Source organism: Dromaius novaehollandiae, chromosome 20 (assembly GCF_036370855.1).
Source record: "Dromaius novaehollandiae isolate bDroNov1 chromosome 20, bDroNov1.hap1, whole genome shotgun sequence".
Classification (NCBI taxonomy): domain Eukaryota; kingdom Metazoa; phylum Chordata; class Aves; order Casuariiformes; family Dromaiidae; genus Dromaius; species Dromaius novaehollandiae.
Window position 1 is genome coordinate 7274971 of NC_088117.1, and position 26650 is coordinate 7301620.

Consider the following 26650-nt stretch of genomic DNA (forward strand, 5'->3'; position numbering starts at 1 on the left):
AATCAGACATTTTTAAGTTACCAACTGCAATTGTTTCAGGTTTTAGCTAGCAAGATGAAGGGCCTTCTGAGCTGTTGTTTGCCTGGTAAGGTGCCTCCTGGTCTCTGTATCTCACTGTCACTTGCACACTGCGTAGATCTGCTGTGACGGGGGGAAGCAGTGTTTCCTCTTACAGGCCCCAAAAGTGATAGCCTTTCAGAAATGAGAACAGTTGTATGAAGAGTGTCTTGTGTTTCTGTTTTTCAGGGACCGCAAGGACCACAGGGGCCACCTGGGCCTTTGGGAGAAATTGGGCATAAGGTAGGTCTGAGCTTTGCTCCCATTTTTTCTCCCCTCGCGCTGAGAGTGGCAGGACAGGAGGGACGAGTAAGTGCGTAGAGGCACATCCTTCCACACCCCAGGGGCACGGATGGGAAGGATTTCCCACAGATTGGCTTCCAAAGCAAACAGGGAAAGTTAGAAATTTGAGCCTCCTTTTCATCAAAGGCAGACCATAGAAACCCAACTGGCAGATGGGCAGACCCCTCTCCATAACAAGAGAAACGTTTGAAAGCTGGCTGCGCTCTAACAGGCGTGTCACAGGCCCCCGATGTGCCAGGGACCACATTTCCATACCACTGCGCAGAGTCAGGGCACAAACGCAGCAGCAGTTCAGACTGCAAACTAGTCTTTTCTCTCCCACTCCGAGCTGGTCCGGTTGTGATCAGATGCAGCTTTGTTAGCCAGCCCGGATTGCTGTGGCAGTCCATCGCAGGTTGCTGAGGCCAGTGGAGGAGGCTCAGAGAAATGCCTTTGCTGCTGGCTCATGCTTTTTGAGTTGTCGTTGCTGTGAAGCAATGGCACAAACACCATAACCACAGCAGGAGCAGTTGTCAAATGGTGCCCCAGTGGACTGCAGGAGATGCCTCCATGAGTTCCCCTAACTCTTCTGCAGCCTCAAGTTGGTTTGACCCTCTTACAGTCCTGATCAGATCTACCAGTTCTCCTCGTGCAGCTCCTTTCTCTAGGTCTCGATCTGTTGTATAATTGTGATATTTCACTTGGTTGTGAAAACAGCAACGAAGGTGCCTTTTAATACAGTCCACTGCAAAGTGTATGAGTCACGAAAGTTTCCATTCTCATGGCTGCTAGACTGGATGGAGCGAGCTCTCAGCGTGGTAAACCACACTGGGGAGCTGGAAAGCTGCTACTGAGCCACTTTGGATGTTGCCAACCAAGAAAGTACAGAGTTTTATTCAAATCTGTCTCTCCTCCAGAAGCCTTTCTCTGCACTGGCATCACTGGAGAAACCAAAGCAAGATCTTTTGCTTTCACTGGAGCATGAATTTTCTCATTGCCTGATTTGACCACTTGTTGGTAAACCCAGCACGCACCCTGCTCCCTCCTCAACCTGAATCCATTTCAGCAAGCCAGGAACTGGCTTTATTCCTTGGGCAGCCGGGTGCTCCCATGACTATGTGCTCTTATTTCCTTTCTTCTTAGTTGCAAAGAGTTGCAAATAAGCCACTCAAATCATGTCAAGACAAACTTTGCTGTCCCATCTTTGGCCTTGTTTTACAGATTCTCATTGCCCATCCTTTCCTGGAGGTGGTAGAAAATGTTCAAAGATTAAAGCTCTCAATTTATCATGGTACCAAAGGTGTTTAATAAAAGTGACCCTGCTATTGCAAACCCAGCAGCAGCAGGGCACATACTGAGAACAGTCTGCAAGGTCATTCTGTCATCCTCCCTCTTCCCACCTTATTCCTCATAATTTTCCAGGTCTGACACCCATTTGTGGCTGTCTGGGGGATACTAAGTCCCCTAGACGTGTCAGGGTGTATGCTTAGATAGACAGGACCACGTTATCTTGTCACCTAGCTGCTTTCATTCAGCTAGTACGGCCTGGTGCTGGGCCCGGGCAGCAGGCTTCTGATCGCAGCCTGGTTCTTGGTGCTAGGGTGTTTGCTGGCCTGTACAGCCAGAGCAAGTGGGTGATGGATGTCAAGGTTAATCTGTCTCCCTTTAGCTGTGCTGGAACTAGCAGCACCATTGTCCCCTGCCTCTGCCTGATGTCTGGGGCAATGGTTCAGCGCAAAGCTGTGTTGTCTAGGGCAGCTATTCCTGCAAAGGAAGGGCAATTCACCGCACGTGCAGGCCCTGCAGCCACATTAATTCTTAATCCTAACAGAGGTAAGATGGGTGGCACAGAGGCTGCACTTAGCCCCACTGTAATGGGTAATGGTTGGTCTTAGGGAACAGTCAGAGGAGAGCAAGAGCACAGCTGCACAGTTCTGTTATGCACTGTGTTAGCCGGCCTGCTGAACACATATGAATGGCTTTCAAGTCTAATCATGTACCTCTTCCCATCTTTCCTAAGTCGTCCCAGCGCTGCTCCCCAGCGCAGTTACTAACCTTGGAAAGCAGAGGGACTGGGAGGAATTAGAGAGAGGTGGCTTGGCAGAGGAGGCCAGGAGGTTGCAGCAGGCTTGGGGAAAGGGGAGGCATGAGAGATGAGCGCAGCCATCGCAGGAACAGGACACCAGGGGTCTGTGACCTCTCTGATGCTGCATGCCCTGACCCAGCTCCAGGGAGGTAATTACATTGCAGCCAGGGCTCTGCTCTCCCAGGACTGCTCTGCTAAAGGAATTATGTCTTTGATCTTGCTTTCTACTTGATTACAATGAGGTTTTTCACCATCTTTTTTTTTTTTTTCAGGGACCGCCTGGCGCAATGGGACAACCTGGCCTTGCAGGTGAACCTGGCATGAAGGTAAGAAAAAACCCATAGTGCAATTTCCCTGTCAGAGCAGGGAGAAATAATAGCCACTTCTGTTCCTGCCAGGAGAGGGTGGCCGTGCAGGTTCACTGTCCAGCAGCCAAAGCAGACGGTGTAATCAACAAAGATCAAGTTAAAAAAAAAATAAAAAATAAAAGGTTAACTTTAAGCCCTTGGTTACAAATTTCTGACTCCACCTCCGTGCCGGAGGGGGATGCTGCCAGCACGGGGAGAAGCACCGTTCCAGGGATCTCCTGCCTCCGGAGCTGGCAAAGGGCTTTGAAAATGAAGCTCAATTCTTTCACAGGTGTGAAATCTGAGCAGTGAAGGGAGTCCTTGAAACCCAGAGATCTGGCGGCTTCTGGTTTGAAACAAGAAGGGTCTTGGGAAGGTCCCAAGTATAAAAATACCCTCAGACAAGGTCCTGCCAAGCCTCGGCTACCTGGGGACTCAACTCCACTGATGGTTATTGGGGGGAAGGTGCCCTGATGAATGCACCTTCTTGTCCACATGGAAAGGCCTGTAAAAAAAACATCTCTTTGTTTGAATAAGATCCCTGTGCTGAACAGCTCAGATGGGTTTTTATTTTATTCTGTCCCCCTCTCTGCGTCGTTTGAAGGATCGCTCCTGCGTGGAGAGCCTTTGAACAGACTGTATTTGGGGATTAAATGCAATTTCCTCTTTGCTGTTCTGGACTCCCCACCCCCCGCCCCGTCCTTTGCCATGTTTTCCTTGGCAAATCTTCTGACACTTCACTGGAGCTTCTGTGTCTTTGGCGTCCTGATACTGCGCTAGTGTTTCAGCTCCCGTGCTCCTGGCTGCCCCTCGGCGCCTTCGCTGCCTTCCCGGGAACGGCACACTGTCGCTCTGCATCGGGCATCCGCGGTCCCCCAGCGAGAGCTCTCCTCCGGCTCCCGTGGGAGCAGGAGCAATCGGTGCAGCGTCCGCTGCTGAGCCTCGCGGAGCAGGACCGCTGCCCGCAGCCGAGCGCGGCTGACAGAGCGCCTGGGAGGCATTGCAGAGCCTCCAGAGCCCGGTGTGAAATGCGGAGGGAAGAAAGGAAGGAGAAAGCAATTTCTGGCAGCGCAGAAGTCTCAGACATCCCTTTACCCACTGTCAGTACAGCGTGCTGGGGAGTCAGAGAACAAGAGTCCCTTGCTGGCTCCTTTCCCTAAGCTGGGAGGTGCTGGGACGTGCTGGGGTTGCTCTGGGCGGTTGCTTGCAGGCATGTTTGCTGCAGGGCAAGATGTATGCGTAGGTCAGACTTTCTTCCCCTTCTGACTCTGTCGCTGCATTTCTTGCGCTCTGCTCCTCGCAGAGCAGTTAGTTTGGACAGGCACACGTGGAGGGTAGCTGTCCCCTGGCCATCGGACCCCCAGCAGTAAATCACCTCGCAGCCTTTCGCCAAGGGGCGTTTGGTTGCCAGCTCCGGACACCTTCAGCTCACTTGTTTCTGTGCTGTCCAAGATCCAGGTGCTGTCCAGGATCCAGGTTCTTCTCTTCTTCCTCGCTCTGGTTGTGTATGCGTTGCGGTGCCACATGCACCCTGGCATTGCTGCCTTTCCTGCGAAAGGGCGACGCTGGGGGAACGTCCTGTGGCTCTGCAGCTGCAGGCATCAGCCACCCCTCCTTGATCCTCCGTCCCGTTGGGTATCAGTGCAATAGAGCCTCTGAGGTGCACACTGGCCGCGGAGACTGCTCTGTAAGCAGAGGGGCTGGTGATGCCAACTTGTCCCTTGGGTCCCCCTTGCAGACTGAAGCAAAGGTGCTTGGGAAAGGGAAAATGAGCCCCCAAAATGAGGGGGTGAAATGAGAAGTGCTCCGCACTCATTTGCCATCAGCAAATAGTTTGTCTCCATGTCTGTGGTTCTTTCTTTTTAGGGTGATCCTGGACAGCTGGGAGTCCCTGGAGAGCAAGGCCTCATCGGTCAAAGAGTGAGTACAGTCCCCTTCCAGTTGGGCTCTCTGCTATATCGCTTCCCTGCTCTGCTCCCTGTCTGCCCACAGCCTGGGCAAAGAAGGCCGGTTCTGGGAATCCTGTAACCCTTCTGTCCCTTGTTTCTTCTCTGTCATGATGGAAACACCTTCCTCGCAGAGTCCCTAAGTTTGAGCTCACTGGTGTATGTGAGCCTCTCTGATGCTACAGAGCTGGTGACCATCACAGCCCCAGTCGGTCATGTGGGTGTGCAGCTGGAAATTAAAGGTCACAGGGACCTCTGAAAATAGTTCAAGGAAAGATCTCAATATCCTGGCTCTTTTCTCTCAATAAAAACAGTTGTGCGGGAGCTACCAATGAGAAAGGAAGGCTCCTCGCTGCCCAGCCCGCCTGCACCCGCTGCTTGGCAGAGCGCTCTGACAGCTGGTGGTATGAAAGAGGCTGTGTGGAAACAGGCCCCGTCTGTTTGCACGCTGTGCGCGGCCTGGGAGCGCGCAGCCGTCCAGGGGCAGGAGGACGCTCGGCAGAAGGCTGGCGTTAACCGGGGAAACACTGGCCGCACTGTGCATGCGTGGGGGGGAGCCAGGCAGGGCATGAATGCGTGGATTGAAGCCGGCAATGGCTCTTGGCCCTTCTCGGGACTAAAGTCAGTTGTTGGAGCAGGATGGGGAAGCCCCAGGTTAAATGCATACAGACTGAATCCCCTTTTCAACCCAGGGAAAGAGGTCTTTCCGCAGGCCAGTGGTGGGGTCTGCGGAGGAGAAAATGTGGCTCAAAATAAAGCAAGAGGCCGCACTCGTTTCTTGCTCTGGGAAGAGCTTGCTCAGTGTTAGGGCACAGACAGGACGTGTCCTCCAACACGCTGACAGCACAGAGCCTGTCCGCCCCAAGCGGCAGCGCCGGCTCCACCTGCACCGAGGCGATGCCCCAGACTCCCATCGCTGCAGCACGACTCTGCTGCTCTGCGACGCGTCGGCTGCCAAAAGCATGGAAGCGAAAGGAGGTTTGGACACAGCCTTATGTCTCTTTGCCTCTCTGTCTTGCAGGGAGAAGCGGGGCTGGAAGGGGACAGTGGACCACTGGGGCTGGATGGTGTTAAGGTAAACCTTACTGCTGTGCCTGGTTTCAGCGGTCGCGTACCCTCTGCGCGCTCAGGCCCATGGTGTGCCCGTCAGCAGGAAACCGGGGGCATTTGGAGCCAAGGGGGTTGTTGGGATTATTGCATCTGTGCAAAAGGCCTCTGCAGCCTCACCTCACCTTTTGCAGCTTGGTGCTGCATTTGCAGTTAGAGAGCCCAGCCAGGCCGGGTTATCTTAGTTGGGCTTTTTCTCCTCTCTGTGTCTCGGTGGTTAGAGCCACCCCAGTGCTGGCTCCCTGCAGCTCTTACATCCCTCGCTGTGCATCCCATAAAGATTTAATCTGTAAATTTGGGAATGGCCACGCTTACTTCCCTGTCACGCAACCCAAGCCTCTTCAAATTTCTCCCATCCTCTGGAGATGCCATCTTTAGCCAGAGGTTATCTTGGTCGTTTCAAAGAGCACTCTCTGAAATCCCCATCACAGGCTCTTCTGTACCCTTTAATCCCAGTCTTGGCCCCTCCTGCCAGCCGACGGTGACGTTCACTAATGCCAGTAACATGCTGACGCAGGCGGCCTTGCTGCCTGCTGATGCGAGTCACCCGCACAGAGGTGGGACCCGCCACTCGGCCGTTCTCGCTCCTAGACCAAAGGTCTCTGCTGCGGTCCTACGTGGCCAGCGCGGCCTTGAGTTTACGTGTCAGTAGATCTCAGTGCTGAGGAACTGGTGGATGCTGGATGTTTTTTTCAAGCTCCACAGAAGACTCTTCCTGCCCTAAAGAACCATTCATTAGGTTTTTACTCAGAGAACTGAGAATCACCTGGGGACTAAGTTCAATGCACACTATGTTCAGTCCTTTTATTACCTACTTACGCCTGCTAAAACCGCTGCTTTTCGCACCGGAAGCAGCGTGCTCGGCAAGCAGCGGTCACGGCAGGGCTGCGGGGGTGATGAGTTTTTTCCACTGCTTGTTCCTCCTGTGATCTCTCCTGCTTATTGTGCGTTTTAGCTGATGCGTTTTCCCGTAGATGAAATCTTTCTTCTCTCTGCTCTATTTCTGTTATTGTTATTCCTTTCACAGTTGAATTAGGTTTTGCTTGTTCTTGGAGCAGTAATGCCCAGGACTATTTCTGTCCCGTTAGGGGTCACATCTCACCGAGTCTGCCTGGCATGGGGAGAGGCCTGGCACAGCCTGCAGCTCCACTTCCCTGTTGATAGCTGCAACCTTGGGAAATTCGGGATCCAGCAGGGCCTGTGACTGGCAAGGCATTCTGATGCAAAGTTGTCCCTTTTCTGCTCTCCCCTCGCTTCTCAGATTTATGCGATAATTTATTTTGAAATAAGAACTAAGGATTTTTTTTCCTGCAAGTTCACATATTGTCAAGTTTAAGCTGGGGAAAGCTTTGCTTTTTGCGAAGGACTCCTCGTGTTTCACTGCTCTCCCCACATTTTTGGCATGTGATCAGATCTCCAAAAAGGTCAAGCTCTTTAAAGTCTAGTTTCCAACAATTTGTCTGGTTTATTTGAGTTTACGGATTAAATTTCCAACTAATCAGGAATTCCTGGTCCTGGCAGGGGAAATGAAGAATCGTCCATCGTTCTGCCCCGCACCACTGACCGTAACGTTGTTCACGAGTAAAGAAACCAGATCCCCTTCCTCTTGGCAGCATCCCAGATGCTTACTCAGGTCTCGCACTGCCCTGTGCGCGGAGGAGCCGTAAGGCTGCTACCTTGCCTTTGGAGCAGGACTCTGATTTCTGTCCTTGCGCAGCCGGCCTTTCCACGCAGGCCAACAACTTTGTTCCATGGAAAGAAAAAGCAGCCGGTCCCACAACAATACGGTTTACTGCTTCGTTGTAGTTAAACTATTTGTCACTCATCTCTATTTCTGCTTATCTCTGAATGTCAGACCACAAGATTCCTCCTTAAAGACAGTGAAGACTTTTGTATTCTCTTGCCATCACTTACCCCTCCGTCCCCAAGGGGTCTTGAACCAAACCAGATCTTTTCAACCTAAATGTGCCTCTGGACACCAAAGCCCCTGCCCTTTGTGCAAGCGTTTGTTTAACCAGAGGCGACGTGACTGTGCTCTCACTAACGCAGCCGCAAATCAAGACTCACCCTGTCAAGCCTGGTTGGTTACATGAGTGTTGGTGCTGCTGTGAGTACAGAACTGGCTCTTTTGGTTGTCTGCACAAAATTTTGTGCCATCAATTTTAAGAACAGTGATTGAACGTGATACCTACTGCTCCAACCGCAAATCCTTCACGGGGCAAGATGACATTGTTTTGCAGAGTGTTTATTGAGTCCTGGGCTGCTTCCTGCTTCACCGCAAGTGCCAAACAGCCGATCCTAACAAATGTGTCCTATTAAAAATCTTTCAGCATCCTGAGCTCAGGGCTTCTGGATGAGGCAAGGGAATCTCTCAGACTGGTCTGCCTGTCTCATTCACGTGGGAGGCTCGGGCCTTATTGCAGGAGGAGCAAAGGGTTCAAATTACCCTGTGTAATGGGGGAGTTCCTCCTTCTCCAGCCAAGAGACGTTTAAAAAAAAAAACTAGTTTTGCTCATTTTGTTAAATGTCAAGTGTATTATGACTCAGCCTCATTCATCCTTTTGTTTGCAGGCTCTTTTCCTCTCAGACTCCTGAAATATTAATTATGCGGTGGTTTTTTTCATTGCAAGAGCCATGTACAGTGTGTTGTGTGGGTATGCAAAGCTGACTCCCTCCTCTCTTCCGCAGGGAGACAAAGGAGAGCAAGGCCTGGAAGGAGAGAAAGGAGAAAAAGGCAACGAAGGGCTGAAGGGAAAAGAAGGGCCTCCTGGATATCCGGGAATCACAGGTGTCCGAGTGAGTCTGAGAAACCAGCCTGCTGGTCTCCGTCAGCCGGTCCGTGGGTTTCCTGTAGCGACCAGCGCTCCCCTCCCCGGGCTGTGCCGGCGGCCACCTGGGTCTGCAAAATCCGAGCTCTCGGGGGTGTGATGAGTATTGGGCCACGAAAGCTCCTGCGTCCTGTCTGTCGGGTCACCGCCCACGGGTTTCCAAACCCCAAAAGAATCAGTGCAGAGCACTGGGTGCTCTTGGCTAAGTGCGAGATGGCTTTAACCCTCCTCGTGGCTGAAGAGGGCCCAGGTGTGTCGCGTGTGCCCTGCCGGGCAGAGCTAGCTGCAGGAGGCTTCGTGGTCTCCAGCTCGGACAGCAGGGCACAGCCAGCACCGCTGAGCTCCGGGGTGCAAGTGCGAGCTAGCTCGTCTGAAAAGACAGGATCCTTTTGCAAGAAGAGGGCAAAAGAAAGCTTGCAGTGTTGCATCTGGAAGGCTGGATTTCATTTAAACCTAGCAAGAAATGTGCATAGGCCTTCTCTTTTCTTTCTTCTTCTTCTTCTTCTCTTTTCTTTCTTCTTCTTCTTCTTCTCTTTTCTTTCTTCTTCTTCTTCTCTTTTCTTTCTTCTTCTTCTTCTTCTCTTTTCTTTCTTCTTTTTCTTCTTCTTGTCTTTCTTCTCTTTTCCTTTTCCTTGAACAGCAGTCACCGTTAATACTACTGTAATACTACTGTTAATACTACTGTAACAGGACATGCCATGTTGCAGCAAAACACCTGGTAGTTCTAGAGGAAGAGGCATGGAGTAAACCAGAATCCACTGCTAGGGCAGGAAGTCATCTGAGATGCAGCTTGTCCCAAACGTGTCATAAAGTATGTTATTTTTTGCAAAAATTTACATCTAGGAGAAGGACTGGTCTTTTAATCAGGATGTGGATTTGAGATGTGGGTTGCTCCTGTGGTCTGCCCCAGGCTTTGCGTAGGCCTTGGGACAGGTCGCGTAGCCTTTCTGTGCCTCTCTGCTGCGTCTGTGGGATGCGCCATCTCGCAGGGTAGTAAACTGGGATGTCCCGAGGGCTGCGAGGAGCTGCGTTTCCTCAGGCCGTCGCAGGTACTCTTGGCCTGGAGTTGGGAACCAGGCAGGTTTTGCAGTCCCTCACTTCCATTTTACCGTTATTTGCTCACTTCTGTTTTTCCTTTCTAAGGTATCCCCTTAAATATAGATAATGAATATAAAAAACTAGCAGCAAGTGATTCCTGAATTCTCAAGGAATTTCCTAGGCAGGTCCAGTTCAATTAGAGATCCGATCGCGATGCTGTAGAGATCAAAGACGCACCTCTGGCTCCGCGAGCAGAGCTGTGAGGCCGGGGGTGTCGAGGAGGTGCCCGCTGCCCTGCGCCCGGCTGGGCTGCTCTGCCAGCGAAGTCAGGCCCCCCTGCCTGCATGCACGTTCGCCTTACTAGAGTTATCACTACAGATCGGCGATCTGGACAGCAGGGACCTGGGAGGCTCCTTCCGCGAGGGGATAACCCTGCGAGTCCCCTCCGTGGCCTCCTCGCTGGCCTCCAGCACCATCTTGCTGCTTCCGCAGGCGGAAAACCCACCGGCTCTGGCTCCACGCTGGGCCACGGCCCCAGGAGGTGCGAGCAGCCCTGGTGAGCTGGTAGGAACAAGTGGCCCAAGTTTGTCGGACTGATGGTGGCACCCGAAATGCCTCCTCGGGCCGGGGAGGAGGCAGCAGGGCAGGCAGGTATCCCGGCCCGGGGAGATGCTCTCTTCTCGCCAAAGCTTGTTGTTTTTCCCTTTGGTGACGTCGTGGCTGGCTAAAAGGAGGGCAGGAAGAAGGCCATGAGGGGATGGAAGCAGCAAAGGGGTTGGATTTGTGTTATTTTTGGGTTGAGGTTGGGATTTTGAGCACTGACTCAACTAGAAAGTGGAAACATTGGCTTAATACCGCTGTGCCGCTCTGCAACACCATAAATGTGCAGAATGAGGCTGTAGTTCTGCCCCAAATAGAGCCATACTTGGCCACAACCCCCCGTACCCACAGGGAGCTCTGTGCAGGACTGGGACCATACCGTGGGTGCTGGGTGGTATCTGATATCCCAGCGCCCTTTGCAGCTTGGCATGGCTAAATGTCCGGCCTCAGCACACAGCCTTCCATGCCCTGTACTTCTGGCTGCTTCATGTGTTTATATTGTGCACGTTTAAGAACCAATAAAAATACTAAAATTATGAAAAAGCCATATTAAGTTATAGTGTATAAAATACAGATTCTCGCAGATTCCATCTCTGCTGTTTGCCAGCATGTCCCTGGGAACATGATGCCATTTTCTGTTTTACTTTTCTAAAAAAAAAAAAAAAAAAAAAAAAAAAAAGTTAATTGAGCCAAGATTCCTGCTCATAATCACTCCCTTTTGTTTTTTTACTGCAGAGTGCTGTATTTCCATCTACTACTTTAATATGCTTCCTTATGTCTAAACTCCAGCAGACTTTGAGCCCCGCGTAAGATCCAGATAGCATTGCCTCCTTTGCCAAATGCCTGGCCATTACCTAATTTATAGGCTGGCGTTCCTGTGCTCGCTGAGGTAATTTAAAGATGGAAGTCCTCTGACTGAAGTACAAATGATTTTTCTCTGTCGATATTTTTAAGGTTTTTCTATCTGAGCTTCCCCTGCAGAAAATGCACAAATATCAGTGGGATCTTTCTGAGGTTTCTGCCAAAATAAATTTTGCAGACCAGAGGTGCAAGCCACTAGAGAGAACTACAATCCCCTCCTTTTCGAATAAGTACTGGAAGCTGGAATATAAAATCAACCCATCCTCTATAAGACGGATGCCCCAAAGCCACCTCAGGCAGAGCCAGCCACAAAAGTGTATGATGGAAAGAGGTATTTTAAGACAAAGATAACATCCCATCAGGGAAAAATTGTGAAGGTTTTCCCCCAGTGGCAAATGGCAAGGCTGCAAGGTGACAAATCCCTGTGTCGGTTCCTGGAGAACCGCCCCGTAGCGTGGCACTGCCGGTGCACGGCACGGGGCCACGCGCACTGCGGGGTGGAGGCACGTGTCTCGTTTGCGGGGTGTGCTGCAGACACGGGGTATTTACACATTGTGCATGTTGCGTGTGTTTTTAATACAGCTGATGTGATATGCGTGATAGCGATATCAGTTTAGATGGCTTTAAAGAAATCTTCATCTTTAGCTATTGCATCTTCATCAGGTCTCTTCTGCCGTGGTACCCAGGAGTCCTCACATTTGTGTTTCACTGCACGCCGTGCTTGGATCCATCGTATTTGCACTGGGCTGGAGATGGTAGTTTCTGCTCCGATATTCTGGACGTATCCTAGTCACACACAGACGTGGCGGGGGAAGTGTTACTGCTTCTATGCCATTAGTGGAAGAGAAGGCGCACACACATGTATGGATTTGTCTAGTTACCTGAATCAAACCAACATACAAACTGACCTAGAGCTGGCAGAAAGCCCAGTGTCCAGCTCACCTTCCTTCTGGAAGAGGTTCACGTAAGCTTGAGGAAGCCGGTGCCCATCCGTAGTCACGGACATAGAGACAAGTTTCTCCAGGGCTTTAGTTTGGTCCTGCACTGGCGGTGGAGGGATGTGCACAGAGATTGCCCCCCATGGCCACCAGAAACACTCTTTCCAGCCCTAATCCTTGCAGCTGCACCATTTTTTGAAGAGATCTCCTTAACACCACGGACATATTTAGTCCTAAACTTCATTTTGCTCAAGTTTAGAGGAATGTGACACTTCAGTATTAAGTGTCCTCTGACAGATGTGGGAAATAGGATGGTTGATTGCTCTGAAATGCTCTGGCTTTACTTCTGGTACATTTGCAGTCCTTTCTGCACATACGCCCTGGAGGAAAGGCCGGGTGTTGGCAGCTCCCCGGGGAGCCACAGAGCAGGTAGAAGCAGGGAACGTGGCAGGGCACATCCGAACTCGCGCACCACTTGGCAACGAACCAGCACGACAGATGGAAAGAGGCAGCAGCTTCTTTGGTCTGAGCCGTCTCCGAGCTCCCTGGGGAGACGGCAGGCAAAGGCACTTACTGAGGCACGTTCAGAGGTGCTAAAGCAGGAAGGGAACATGAAGGATCTGCTCTGCCCTTTTGGGTCGTGCAGGGGAGAGACTTTGACCCAGCGAGCCCTGCAGCAGGCCCAAGCCTAGCTTTAGCGAGCGAGATGTTATTTTCCAGAAAGCCATCCCGATGCTGATATAACGTTACCGACTGAGCACGACCAAGCGTCCCTCGGTGCTCGAGAAACATTTTTCAAAGATCGCTAGCTTTATCTTGGCTCAGCCGTTTCCAGTATTAACATATCTGAAAATCGGTTTCCACTGCGGTTTGAAATCGCAAACAAAAGCAGCAGGGAGGCCCCAGCCGCGTCTCCAGGGGTAGTTTGTACATGTTTCAAAGCCAGCGGATTTCAGCAAACAAACCTGGCAACCGAGATGGGCTGTGAGTCTCACAGCTGTGGCTGGCAGGACTCGAGGCAGCTGGAGCCGCGAAACACAAGTATCCCCTATCTTTTGGTCACTTTGTCCAAGTTCACACTGCTCTGTTCTGCTCTGGTTCCCGCTCAGCAGAGCGACAGGCCAGTTGTCCCTCTGGTAGAAAGAAGAAAATCAGAGCATCTAACCCATTACAACCCATCTGAATGTAGCATCCAGTTGGGATTTTAAAACTTGCAGCAGGGATGTGCACCTCTTGTGAGATGCTCTCTTATATATTATCACATCCTAGCAGTTTCCTTTAATGCAAACTTTTTGCCTTCACTTGATCTTGACACTTTTCTGTACTAGGCCGTTGAACCTCTGGTTTGCTGCTTTTCTCTAATGTGGCCTGTTTGCGCCGTGAGGAGCTGATAATCTCGGCCCCTTGCAGAGCACCAGGGAGTTTTGGGCCTCTCAGTTCAGAGCCTGGCTGGAGACGCAGGTCGGGAAGGGTCTGGGGTCAGCGGCGCGAGCAGGGATCGTCCGCTGGACATTCAGACTGTCCGTATGGATGAGGCAGGACACGGATACATCTCCGCAGTTTGTGGGAGACCAGAAGACCGAACAGCACTTCGTAGTTTGCCAAAATACAGAGCTAACTCATCTGCTAACCCCTAACCGCATGAGGGGATAGTGTGACGGTGCCTGAAATATCCAGATGACATTGCTGGAGTTCAGCGTGCACTTACAACAGATCCTGGCTGCCTTGTCCATCCTGCTCTTTGCAACAGAGGAGAAGAATCAAAATTTGGAGTTTCTGGCTTGTAACCAGCACCCCGGACACAGGCAAGTGGTCACTGAGAGTAACTCACCCTCTGAAAGTGCTCCCCTCTGCTGCTGCCCCTCTTGATCTGCACAAAATACATCATTTTTTCCTTAGAGACCAACCGATCAGCCGGTGGCTGTGTGAAAGGCCCAAGCCAGTTGGCAGGAGCGAGGTGGTGGGTTTCCAGCTGCTCTCCGTAGCTGTGCGCTGTGGTTTTCGTAATGTGCTGGTCATCATACAAGGCAGACATCTGATAGAGAGGTTTTTACAGTTCCAGGAAAGGAACTGGAGAGCCTGTAGGTAATGAAATACAACATGCTTCGAAACAAGAAAATCCCTCATTGTTCAGCAAAACTGGGAGCGGAGTCCTTTTCTTTTTCCACTGCCTTTTTAACCTGAAATCCTATCTGCAGTGCTGTTCAAGCCACATGAGGAGACAGAAAGCCTTTGAGCCAGACCCTCCAGTGGTATAAATCAGCAGAGACGGTTACATCAGAGCAGACCTGCCTGGCGCACGCCCTGCTGCGTGGTGCACACGTGCACCGAGAGACCAAGAGAGCTCCAAGGGCTGGTGAATTCCTTCACTGCAGCGCCACCAGGTCCAAAGTCCTTTTATTTGCTCTCCCTGGCTGGATTTGTCCAAAGCAGAGAGGGCAAGATAGCAAAACTGGGCCGGAGTGGACATCTGAGAAGGTTTTTTGGGTGAACTCGCAGAGATCTCAGTCCTTCGAAAAGGACAAAGCCGCTGTGCAGCCTGGTGCGGGGCGCTGAGATCTTGTGGCTCCAGCACTGAGTGCAGCTACCTCGCTCCACAGTGGCAGCAAATCCATGCACAGCACTGGACCGAGTCCCAAGGACAGGATCCTTCCCGTCGACTTACACCACCTACTCTTGTTTCTGTCTCCATCCTCTACAGGCTAAAATCCTGAGGCCGAAGGAAGACTTGGTGGCTGGGACTGGCCTTCTGCTCTGAGCTAGTGGAGTTGCTGCAGAAATGCTGCGTTCTGGTCACAGCAGAGCTGGGGCTGGTTTCTGGGCTCTGTTATGCCAGGGTAGAGAGGGAGCTAGCTCTCATCTGACATAGTGCTCTATTATAACATTGTCCAAACAGTAGAATTTGTCCTAGAGTGTTTTTTTTTTTTTTTTTTTTTTTTTTTGCTCTTTGTTCTTTTCTGTTTCCTGCCACTGAAAACATGATTCAAAGGGGGGTTTTTTTGCAACAAAGCGCCTTGCTCTGCTGCCACTGTATCCGGCCATTCACTCTGAACACATGAGCTCAGCGACAGCTGGCAACGCCACACCACTTGCATGGCATTCGCTCCCTGAAAATACCGAGGCTGACGAAGAACAATCCTGGAGTCGCTTCTGGTTTTAATCTGTGCTGTCCATGCAGGAATCTGCACTTTCTTTTGATAATGTGCTGAGCTGTTGTTTCTTGGAAAAGCTGGTTTTCATGCTGTGGTCTATGGGCTGTCTGTGGAGCCCTTTTTGAAGGAAGCATCTTCAGCTCCCTCAACTGAAGGACATGGGGCTATTCTCCAACAGCACTGGAAGGAACAGAGAATATGGGCCATGTGTTTGCGGAAGTGTTGCGACAGAACCATGCAGGAGGAAGGACACAACAGAACATACTTTTCCTCCCTACAGCCTGCCCTTTTCAGTAGCTGCTATGTCAGCAGGGCCAGTTCCCATGCTGGAGTTGAGTTTCTATAGCTGAACGTGCCTGCGCTTGGCCATGGTATGTCATTATGTAATAGCCTTGGAGCCTTTGAGTGTTGTTACTAGTGTGGACAAACATCCAACAAAGCTATGAGCAGGTACTTTGCCTTACATCAAAAATCAAAGCGGAATTAAGTTGCTTAGGAAGGAAGTCAAATGCACTTAAGCTCTTTGCTCTGCATAGGGCCAGAGCAAGGGCAGGGTGAGTGCCACTCTGCGCAGAGGCAGCCCACAGGTCTCTTTCCTTCCCTGCTGAAAGTGGCATTGTCATCCCTGTGCAATGCTGCCTTTAGCTGCAATCAGCTTCTCCTGCTATTGCTATAATAATCAGTACATCTCTGATGGCCCCAGGTTCGGTCTCTTCTCCGGAAGTCTAAACATCCCATTTTATGGGGAGGAATGTGCTGGGGTTTGTTGTTTGGGGGTTTTATTGTTTGGGGGGTTTTTCCCCCCTTGTCTGCTACTCTGGTATCCGACTCAGCCCATCAAATCCATTGAAACCTTTGGAGCAGTCTGTGGTGGCCTCCGAGCATGAGGAATCCTGCAATGACTCACTGCGTTCTCCCAGTCCCGGGGGAAACGCTGCTTGCAGGCGAGCGCGGTTGGCCTTGTGCAGCCAGGAGGGGCCATTTGCCCTTGCAGGGAATCAGCCAGCTCTGCCTGGTCTTTCTGCTGCTTGGGAAGGCAGGCTGATCCCAGCTGGTCTTCGTTTAGAGTTAATAGGAGTTGAAATGAGCCAGAATTTGAAATAAATCCCATTGACTTGGCACAGTTTCTTTCCTGACTCAGACGAAGGAGACGTACTTTCTGTGCAGTTACTCCAAGATTCCCCTCCTTATTGAGAGAGAGGATTTCACTCCCCTCCTCTTCCCCAGCCCCAGGGCATTTGTGTCCTTCAAAAGGAAGATATTAACCCCTAGTGTGTGGAGGAAAGAAAAAAGATGGAAGTAGGACTCGTTAGTGCAAATAGGAGTTACACTCCCCAAATGCTCACCCTATTCCTTCCTTCCTGGTCCTCAGCTTGCATAAAAGGCTCATTCTTTGGAGCATTTTGGTGTCATCTTGTGTGAAAGTTTCATAGTCCAGTGAAGATGACACTTTTCCTGCACCTCCTATCTATCAAGCCACCTTTTGGCAGCACCTTTGCATCCTATGCTGCTTTAGAGATGAGGAAATCGAGGCAGAGATGGAAAAAAAAGGATTTTTCTGGAACAATAAATTAGTGGCAGTTCAGGGCTATCAGACCAAACTGAACCAGCTCAGAGCATGCAGTGCTGCTCTGCATGCTATTTTCTATGCTGCCTTATGCTGTGACTGCTTAGGAAGAAACAAACTTTGTCTCCGCTCAGATAGACTTCCCCATCCATGAAACCAAGAGTCGCGTGTTTCAGAAGAGTGTGAGCTCGGAGAGCAATGTCTGCATGCAAATGAGAACTTCCACTAAAGCAGGGAGCTTTGGATATGAGATTTTGAATTGGATTCCACATTTTAAGCTGAGGAATTCAAGTGAAAGGGAAGTCATGATTCTAGCTGTAGTCTTTCCATCTGAGCTCTTTTTATAGGATTTCCCTGTTATGCTTTTTCTTTGAATTCAGCCAGCCAGCTCTACCTGCGCTCACCATGCTGTTTTCCGCAAGCTGGCCCTTTTTTTCCCAGTGATCCCAAATGAAGTCCTCTGAACCCTAAAGTACAATCAGGTCTTTCTTCTCAAGAACAGTTGAGTCCTTCTTCTTTCCCCATATTCATTCAGGAGCTGCTGCCGTGTCTCCTCCTCTCCCAAACTATTGCTAGGAAGAGAGAGAGAATGAAATATGTTTCTTATAAATCCAAAACATTTATGTCTTCAAATGCCCAGCCCCAATAATCCCACTAATTTCCTGAGTGCTTGTGAACTGTCCTCGATGGGGGGACGCTTCTCTCGATCAAAGTTTATTAAGTAGAGTTTCTCATATGGAGACATCACTGAGCAGTAGGAAATGATATAGGGCTTTTTCATTTCCCTTTAAATGAACTGGTTGGCTGGACCTTGAACAAATATGGGCATGGTCTTACTGTGTTTCTTGCTTTACTACCTTTATTGCTGCTTTAGTTTTTCTGCCTTTCCTAATTCCGGTGCCTCAGACTATCACCATTTTTTTCCTTCACCATTGGCCCTTTTTTCTCTTTACTCAGTAGTTGTGTTCTGGTTCTTCTATTTCTTCCTGTCTCATTTTTGGTAGAGAAGAGTACCCCACCCACCCCAGGCCTTCACTCACTGACATCCAGAAACTGAAAATATATTCCTGCTCCACGATGGTCCTGAGTAGTCCTGGATCTGCAGGAGGTCGGGTTCAGGAAGGCATCTCACCAGACACTGTGCCCTCGTAGTGCTTCCCTCCTGTGCCGTGCTGCAAGTCTGCACGAAAAATAGAAAATTGCCATCTGAAGTGCCAAGAGCCGCAGCTCTCCTCGGTCAAAGCAGCCTGGTGACACACACCTTGGTTACCGCTTCCCAAGATCTAGCGTGTGAACCAAAGCACCACTAAATATGGGGGAAGCTGGGTCTGGATTTCAGCCGTATTGTTAGCTCCGTTTGGGCTGTATCTATCCACAGTTCATCCAGCTTCCTTCTTTTGTTTCTTTGGATGTTGTTGCTGTAACATGGATTTCAACTGCTGATGCCTTGAGAATTTAAAGCTGGGCTGTTCATCTATTTGCTCCCAGTAACATTATTGCTGAGCTGTGCCAGAGACCAAACTTCATTGCCAAAGCCGTCAGCAGCTAAAAGTGCCTTTTTCTTTCCTGAAAACCTAATCAATTTGCAATCATTGGAAAATAAACTGTCTGGCTTTTTCCTGGGGAAATATCTGATGCCATTTCTAAAAACATATAAAACTGGGTTCTTAGTGAAGCTGGCAATGAAATTTTAAACAAGATAAACCTAAGATTATAATTTTGGGTTTCTTTGGTAATTTTGGCATACCTGAAAGCATGTGACCTTGTAAAACTGCTCCATCCCACTGTCTCAGGTCACAAATACCATCGTCTTCTGGAGGTACTGACGTGCGTGTCCAATAAAAAGTGTGGTATATAGAGAGAGATCACCATTTAAAAATAATACCACTCATGGAAGAAGCTTGGAAAGAAGATTTGTTTTTTCAGCAAACCAGTAACCAAAAGCATACAACAAAATGTGTACAAACCCCAAGAATAAAAAGCACCAAGTGTTTAGTGCTTTGGCACATTTGCCCAACTGATTCGAATCCAGCAAAAGGAACTTGGGAATCAATTATTCTTATGTATAGGCTTTTCTATATTTTCTGCCCCTTATTCCTGTCTCTGCTAAAGCATGTAGGAAGCCTGGAAACTGTACATCGCAGTGAAGTAGGCACCACAAGATGCTAGATTCCTGATGTGGTCTGGAGGACCTAGATGAAGTTACAATCACACTGAATTTGATTTTTCAAAATTCTCTTTTTCTTTTCTGGCCCTATTCTTCCCATCTCCACCTGGACAGCTGAGTCTGAAGAATGGGAAAAAAAAATCTGACCCTTTCAAGGACTACCAAAGTTGTTGCTGGGCTTGCTGCGGTATCTGTGTATTGTGTGGCACGTGATATCTGGGAAGTGCACAGACTATCGTGTATGTGCCCTGTGAACAGCTGGGATTGCAATGGATGGCAACCACATCTGAGACATCAGAAGTAGACATACCATAATCTGGGAACCCCGGACGAATGTTGAACTGCCTCTAAAATCATCTGGATGAAATTTCTGCACAGTTAGAGCACATCCAGGAAAATCAGACATATGGTAGCCTTCCTGCTCACCAGCGGGGCTGTGCTGGCCAAAGTCCTAGAAAGCATGCTGGTAGAGCACAGAAATATCCTTTGCTGATATAGCTTACTCCGTTCAAGGAGGTGGCTCAGGCTGCAAGATCCAAGCCATGTCTCTGCTGATGGCGTTGCCAGTGTGGTTTGACTCATTTATTTACACCAGCAAAGCTTTGACCAGCAGACAAGACCTAACAACAGTGAGGGAAGCTCAGACTAAGATCTCTGTGGTTTACTGGGAGTGACAGCTGGTTTCACTGCTATTGCTGACAAGATTTAGAGATGCTGCCAGTTTTTTTTCTTCCAGCTATGAAGGAGCCGCACCCCAGCCGAAGGACTCAGCAGAGCCTTCTGGAGTAGATGAATGTCCCTGCTCAATGAGGCCAATGGGTCATAAGGGGACAAGCTTACACAGAGAGTTTAGCAGAGCTTCAGTGGGAGATAGATCCAGATAGGGAGGAACCAGGCTGTATTTATAATTCTTCTGATAAAACTGTGAGTTGCCTGTGACCTCCCCGTTGTATGAAGGAGTCCTTCTTCCCTGCGCATTCGTAGAAGAATATATTCGATCAACACATCAGCGTCTTTTTTTTTTTTACGCACATTACAACACCCTCTCATCATGGGGAGGCAGATGCAAGTAACATGACAGTTTTTGTTGCAGGAGATGTTACAGCACAGCAATTCAGGAGCACATGAGATGTGCAAAATTGCTCCACTGGTGAAGATCAAGAACTTGGCCATCACTAGGGCCAGGAACAGATTTAGCTGAAAATGGGCTTTCTCCTATTTGCAAGGAATTTCTGTTGTCTGTACTTCAGAAAGATCTTAGTGCATAGTCCAAGGAGACTGATGGAGAAATATTATATAACTAATTAGAAATCCCAGTTGTGTCTTTACTTGTTTAAGTCTTGCTTTGACAGTAAACCTTTGTGAGTGATATCACTATTCACTCTCCAAACTTCCAAGCCATGAAGCCTTGCAACACTACTGCAGAGCAGGGTCTGCAAGCGTTATTGATGCTTTGCAACACAAATAATGACCGATACATGGGGAAGTGATCTGGTAGCGCGTCCCATGGCGAGTTGGTTACAGAACTAGGTATGGATGACCATTTCCCAGTCTGCTGCTTTTATTAGTGAGGACTTCTTTGTTCAGCTGTCGAAAGTGTAAAGCACGAGTGTGATACTAGCTGCTTGGCACCCAGAATTTATCACATCGAGTGACTGCTCAGCTTCGGTGGGAAACTGTAACTCCAACAGCTCACTCTCAGAAAGCGGTAGCAAAATTAGCAAGCAAAATACCTGAGCAGTATGGAAAGGACAAATCGCATACTCCTGAGCAGAGAAACTGTCCTTTGTGGAGCTCGAATAGCATTGGCAAGGTGGGCTCTTGCCATGTTTGACTTATGTAAAATGGAGCTATTCCCTCTGGGGAAGTGAAGAACTGACACAATTGTTTAGGGCCATAAAAGCCTGAATTGCTCCTTTGTGTTAAGAGCAGGCACTTATAAGGCCTGTGTTTCAGATCAGAGTGAAAACCCTCAGATATGGCCAACTTTGTAAGTTACTTTTGTTTAGCCAAGAGACTGATACTTTTCTGCAACATCAAGGGTGGTGAAAATAATACCTTCTTAAAGGCAAGTCAGGAGTTCAGAGGGAGAGATGCCCTGGTGTGTAGATGCTGTTGAAAAGCTTGTTGCCACTGCCAAAAAGCATGAGTTGTTTTTCTCAGGGATACTTTTCTTTCTTTCTGTCGAATCCAAAATCTGTTGTCTGCCCTGCAGCCAACAGGGTCAAACACTGAGAAAATGAACTCTCTGGGCTCCCTACAGACAGTGCGCTATATTTAGCTGCTCATCACAGCCAGTTTCTGTCTTGCGTGTGCAAGGATGGGTCGCAGGTTCGGCTGCTGCATGAGACACTTATGCTCGGTGCACAAAGCAAGCCAATATTTCTGCGTCTCACTGCTATGGCTTCCACTTGAAACTTTGCATCCAAGTCCGTTTCTAGAACTCAGTATATTGTGGTTTCTGTTTTGTATGAGCTAGGTATTGCAGTAATAATTATACACATAGAGGAAAAGATTTTGCATTGTAAGCAGAAAGCTGTGCATGGCAGATAAATAGAAAATGAAACAACTATTGCCTCATAGAATAAGATAGGATGGATGAGGATGCTGTCAGGGTTGTGAGCACCAGGGAAGGGTCCTCAGGGTGGCTGGATGGGGTGTCTTTGCTTTCCCATTCCAATGGCTCTTCTTGCACTCCTAGGGACCAGAAGGGAAGCCAGGAAAACAGGGGGAAAAGGGCAAGCCTGGCCAGAAGGTAGGAATATCTCCCATTGCTAATTTTTCCTTCTCTGGATCTCCCTTTCTTTGCTCATCTTTTAATGTGTATCTGTAGAAGCAGCTTCGCTCTGTAGTAATCCCTGTGCTTTTGTTCTGCAGGGCAGCAAGGGCTTTCAGGGGCAACTCGGCGAGACGGGATCTCCAGGGAAGGAGGGGCCGAAGGGGAACCAAGGCCCTAAAGGATCCCGAGGTACCCTGGGACCTATGGTGAGAAGAGCTCTGCACATGGTTGAACACAACACACAGAAATGCAACTAGCAGTGGTGGGCGCAGGCCCAAATTGAAGGAGAGAGCTGAACAGAGGCTTCAGAGCACAGGAAGCAAAACAACGCTAGAGGGGTTTAATTTACCAAAACAGCTTGTCATGTGCTCTGAGCTGCAGAAGAGAGACTCCAAAGTGTTGGTTGTGTTGGTGCCTCATGAACCCAGCTCACGTTACACTGTGGTGGTTCTTCACAACTCCCCAGACGCATTAAAATATTGGAGATAGTTCTTGAGAAGGGAGTGAGCTGATAAGTTATTTTTTGCTCAGAGCTCTCCCTTTGAGACTGCACACTCATGGTGAGAGCTGCTTCCAAGTCAAACAGTGCTGTTATAAGGAACTCTGCCTTGGACTTCTGCCCTGTCTCTACACCCACTCTTGATCTACTTATCTAAAACACTTGCAGCAAGAAGAAGTACAGCATGGGAAAGGGTTTGAGTTGGGGCCTGAAGGTGAGGCTTTCAGAGAGAACAACAGTGGAATGGCAGAGAGCAAAGAAAGTTAATTTGCTTTAGGAACGTGAGATGAACAAGTCAAGACAGTAGCAGTAGTAACAAATACCTCCTTGCACATTACAGACTGATACGGAAACTTCTTGCACTTATTTTGGTAGAACTTAGTGAAAGAGCAGCAGGGAATACAGTTATTTATGAACCAGGAATCAGTGTTGTTTCAGAACAGTAGCAAAAGAGTGATGGAGTAACAGTTCTGCTGATAGTGTTTTCCTGCATTAAAATTATGGCTGCCCCACATATCCTCCCTCCGTATTCTTTGGCAAAGTCTCCATGGATTATTTCACAAGGAAGTAAAGCAGTATCTGAGTAGCAGTCCGTTGGACTGAACATGTCTCTGCAGTCTGTCTCAAGAAGGCGCGCTAAATGGGATTATCTGGAAAGTCTGCATTTTGCTTTAATCTGAGGATTTGATTTAAACCCTTTTGTTCAGACTGTTAAAGATGCAATAAGCAGATCTTACGATGCCCTCATTGCAACCGAGAAAACTCCCTTCTTGGCCGCAGAACCCACAGCTAAAGGTTTCCTCCCTGTGGGTTAGGATTTGGTCATGCATGCGAATGGTCTCACTGGTGGACCTTCTAGCACAAGGACAATTTGGATGTAAAGACAACCAGAGGAGCAGATGAAGAACACACACTAGGAAGCCGTTTCTGTTGCTAGCGCACAGCTCTAGCGAACGATGAGCAGTTGGCAAGTCAGGATCCACAGGCTGTTGTTTGGAAACTTTGCTTTGTATTCCTAGCTGCCTTGGAGATAAGCTGTAGATTCAGTTGCCAGGACATGCTGACTCGTATCAGTGCCTAATGCAGGTACGCAGAGGAAAGGGTAGTAGCTCTAGAAGCTGCAAGAGCCTAAAGTACCAGTTAGTTTGCACATGAGAAAAAGCTTGGTACTGGCATGTGGGTAGAAAATCAGAATGAGCTGAGGAATCTGTTGCTATATGTTGGCAAAAAGGGGAGTCCTAGCATCACTCTGTGTAAAATACTAAAGCCAAGCAAGATTATTTGAGACTGCCGCAGCATAAGCCCCTCATGGGCCAGGGGAGCGGATGGCCACACTGAAACGTTCCCATGCAACACTGAGCGTTGCTTTCAGCAGCCCAGCACACCCCATGCTTGCTGGGGTAACATCTGCAGCCTGCTTTAATGATGCTTTCTGTGCTTGCCTCTCTAGGGTGCTCCGGGAAGGATGGGTGTTCAAGGGGAACCGGGCTTAAAGGGTTATCAGGTAAGGTTTTTGTTTTCATCCTCTAGCTTCTAGTTGTTCTCAAATATAGCCAAACCATTACTCCAGAATGCAAAAATCTCTCTTAAAACAAGTTCTTTTTCCAATCTCACACTGAGTTTGGTTTAGCTTTTTCTCCAGTCTTTGTTCGCTTCATGAAGACTTCTCCAAACTGCTTTCCTCTGCTGTGCAATGTATATCCCTCTGATACTGGGATGCACAGTGCAGGGTTCATAAGAGCTAGCAGTAAGCCAGGGAGGACCTTTAGATAAAAAGCTCTTTCCTTTTCCTTACATGCTGTCTGCTCTCCCCAGGGGCATGCAGGACCACCAGGGCCAGCTGGACCACCAGGGCCAAAGGGGGAAAAGGTAAGATTGCAGAGTTTAGCTATCTCCTCTCCTGCGTGTGCAAGCCAGCACTGCTGTGGTCTGACTGCAGCACCAAAGCTCAGCCCCAGGAGACTCGTGCGAATGGCACTTGCACAGACCAGTCACACAGGCCTTGTGGACAGGAACTGAGACAAAAACATGAGTGTATGTTGTTATTGCTGAAAGACAATCTCAACCACCTTCACTAGTAAGAGCACTAGGTTTACTCTGTCTTCTCTCTCCAAGCTCACGCATGCTCAAGTTACCGCACATGAGTTGCACTGCTGTACCCATGCCATACACGTCGCTTGTGAGACAACACAGCATAGCCAACTTACTGTAACGGAGATTTTGGGGTGTTGTGTTACTTCATGTTGGTCACAGACTAAGGACGTTGGCATGGGAGTTTCTGTAGCCGAGCTGATGGACAGTCACTGTTACGCTGCTGTAACACGAGCACGTGTCTGAGCTCTCGTTTCTTCTCTGCTGGGAGGGTGAGCTGTGAAATGCTCTCCCAGTCTGGTGTGCCATCCAGGTAGGGCAGGGATCCCACCTACGTATTACCCACTGGGGCTCTAGATCTGCGAGTCAGTGCCAGGACACCCATGCCACTAGCACATACTGCCAGACACCACGTGCCCTTGCGTCTGTGGAAGATCCGGCAGGCAGGCATGCTGGGGACATGTTTTCTGCTTCCACAGAAATTCTGCTCAATCCCCGAGATGAAAGATAGCAGGTCAGCAGCTTTTTGATGTCAAGTCAGAACACCTTGCACAAACTAGCTGTTCTTCAGCAAGCAGATCTGTGGGTAAATCAGCTGATAGCGCTTTGTAAGCGAGGCAGAACCGGTCCTCTCTCCGTTGCCCTTGCCCCATTTCTCTTGCTCCCTCCCACGTCCTTGCCTGTCCACCCACACCCCTTGCAAGCCCCCTTGCAGCAGCTGGGCTGAGTCAGAGCCGTTACTCCACGGCGGCGTTCCCCTTGCGTTTTTCCCCTTTTGCTGAGTCAGCACAGTTGTAACCAGTCCAGGCTGGAGAAGTGACTCATGTTTTAATGGTTTCCTGTCGGCGTAGCTTGCTGCTCTGTGCTCTGAGGACGATCCCCGCTGGCTTTGGCTGTACTCGCAGGGTGACTGGAGCCAGTCATGTGTCTTCAGTAGCAGCAGCAGAGCTTCCTCCCCCAGTATGGGAAGGGATGTGGTAGCAATGGGAAATGGCAGACATGGAGTGAAAAGATGTGTGAACTCACTCCTGGTTTTCCACCACGCTGTGCCTCGTGTTGCTGTCACCACGGCTGAGCAAGCTCTTGGCATTGCCTCTGCACTGGTGATTTGCACATGGGTGGGATTGCAGACGTACGTATGCAAGCTGGAGTTTCATTGCTTATAAATGGCGTTCTTGAGACTCGGAGAAGAGATCCCAAGGGCTCCTCTTTGCCTTGGCTTTGAATGCATCTTTTCAGCTTATGATCCTGAATGTCAGGACACCTGATTTATGCTTGCTCTGCGTGGAGACTCTCTGTGCAGGAGGGAATCTCAGTGCTGTAGCAGTGGGGCAGATGAACTGTTGCATTCAGCTGATAGTCACGTGTCTCAGAAATTTTGCTTTGGGATTGAACAATGTTTGTGTTGCTTTTTCTCTCCTGTTTCCTGATGTTGAAACACATCCATGGTACAGGAATAGCTGGTAGTGGTCCTGCTCATCTCCATCACTGCTTTGCTGAGTTTCCTCTCCATTTCCAGCCTTTCTAGTGCTGCCCCATCATCTTTCTTAGATGCACCTCTAGCTTTCCCAGACTTCAGCAACACTCCTCAGGTGTATTATGCTGAGTGGCTATCAGAGAAATGGCAAGTGTTAACCAAGCACCGCAAGCTCAGGTTAATAACGTGAGAGCTCACGGCCAAGCACATTGTCCATTGAGAGCCTGGCCAGAGATTTCTCACAATCTCACTACGGATATTTGAGCATCCTGGCAAAATATGTGATTAGTGTCTACCAAAAGCAAAATCAGCCATTGCCTTTAGAGCAGAAGGAATAAGAGAGGTGCAGATATTTCTCTTTGTCATTTAAATTGCAGCTGCTGGTTTTTTTTAATCCCTCTTCATTCAAAGTTGTCATCTTGAAATCTCCCGTTGTTGGAATCTACCATTGGTCTTCAAATCATTAATCTGAAGTGCTCAGTCTTTCCTTCACTGGAGCTGATTTGACAGAGCTGCCTGTGCCATTCTGCTCACCTGGTTGCAAGAAAAATTCCCAGCCCATAGCTCCTGCATTTGGTGAAGTGCAGCACACTAGCGAAGGCTCAGCTGTGAGGGGAGTCAGACTCAAGGAGACACAAATCCTACTCTCCCCTGCCAAGGCTCTTACTGTCTGGATTGGAAATGGCTTTGGGGATTCAGCCTTGCTAGAGACCCTTCTATTCCTGCAGTGGCAGAGGATGCATTAGGGACGTATTCTACCAGCAAGCAATTGCCAAGGGTCTGGACTGACAGTGATCGGGATCCACAGAAAAAGCAATCATAGGGTGC

The 26650-nt window shown here is 49.3% G+C and overlaps 1 protein-coding gene across 4 annotated transcripts in view; it reads left to right on the top strand.

The window, feature by feature from the left end:
- Positions 1 to 26650, top strand: part of LOC112991371 (collagen alpha-1(XXVII) chain) — a 187934-nt gene that overhangs the window by 140247 nt on the left and 21037 nt on the right. For all 4 annotated transcript variants that reach the window (XM_064523662.1, XM_064523660.1, XM_064523661.1 and 1 more), the window contains 9 exons: positions 247 to 300; positions 2698 to 2751; positions 4639 to 4692; positions 5740 to 5793; positions 8514 to 8621; positions 21678 to 21731; positions 21854 to 21961; positions 23705 to 23758; positions 24070 to 24123. In XM_064523662.1, coding sequence (XP_064379732.1) covers positions 247 to 300; positions 2698 to 2751; positions 4639 to 4692; positions 5740 to 5793; positions 8514 to 8621; positions 21678 to 21731; positions 21854 to 21961; positions 23705 to 23758; positions 24070 to 24123 — 594 coding nt within the window. The remainder of the gene's footprint in view (positions 1 to 246; positions 301 to 2697; positions 2752 to 4638; positions 4693 to 5739; positions 5794 to 8513; positions 8622 to 21677; positions 21732 to 21853; positions 21962 to 23704; positions 23759 to 24069; positions 24124 to 26650) is intronic.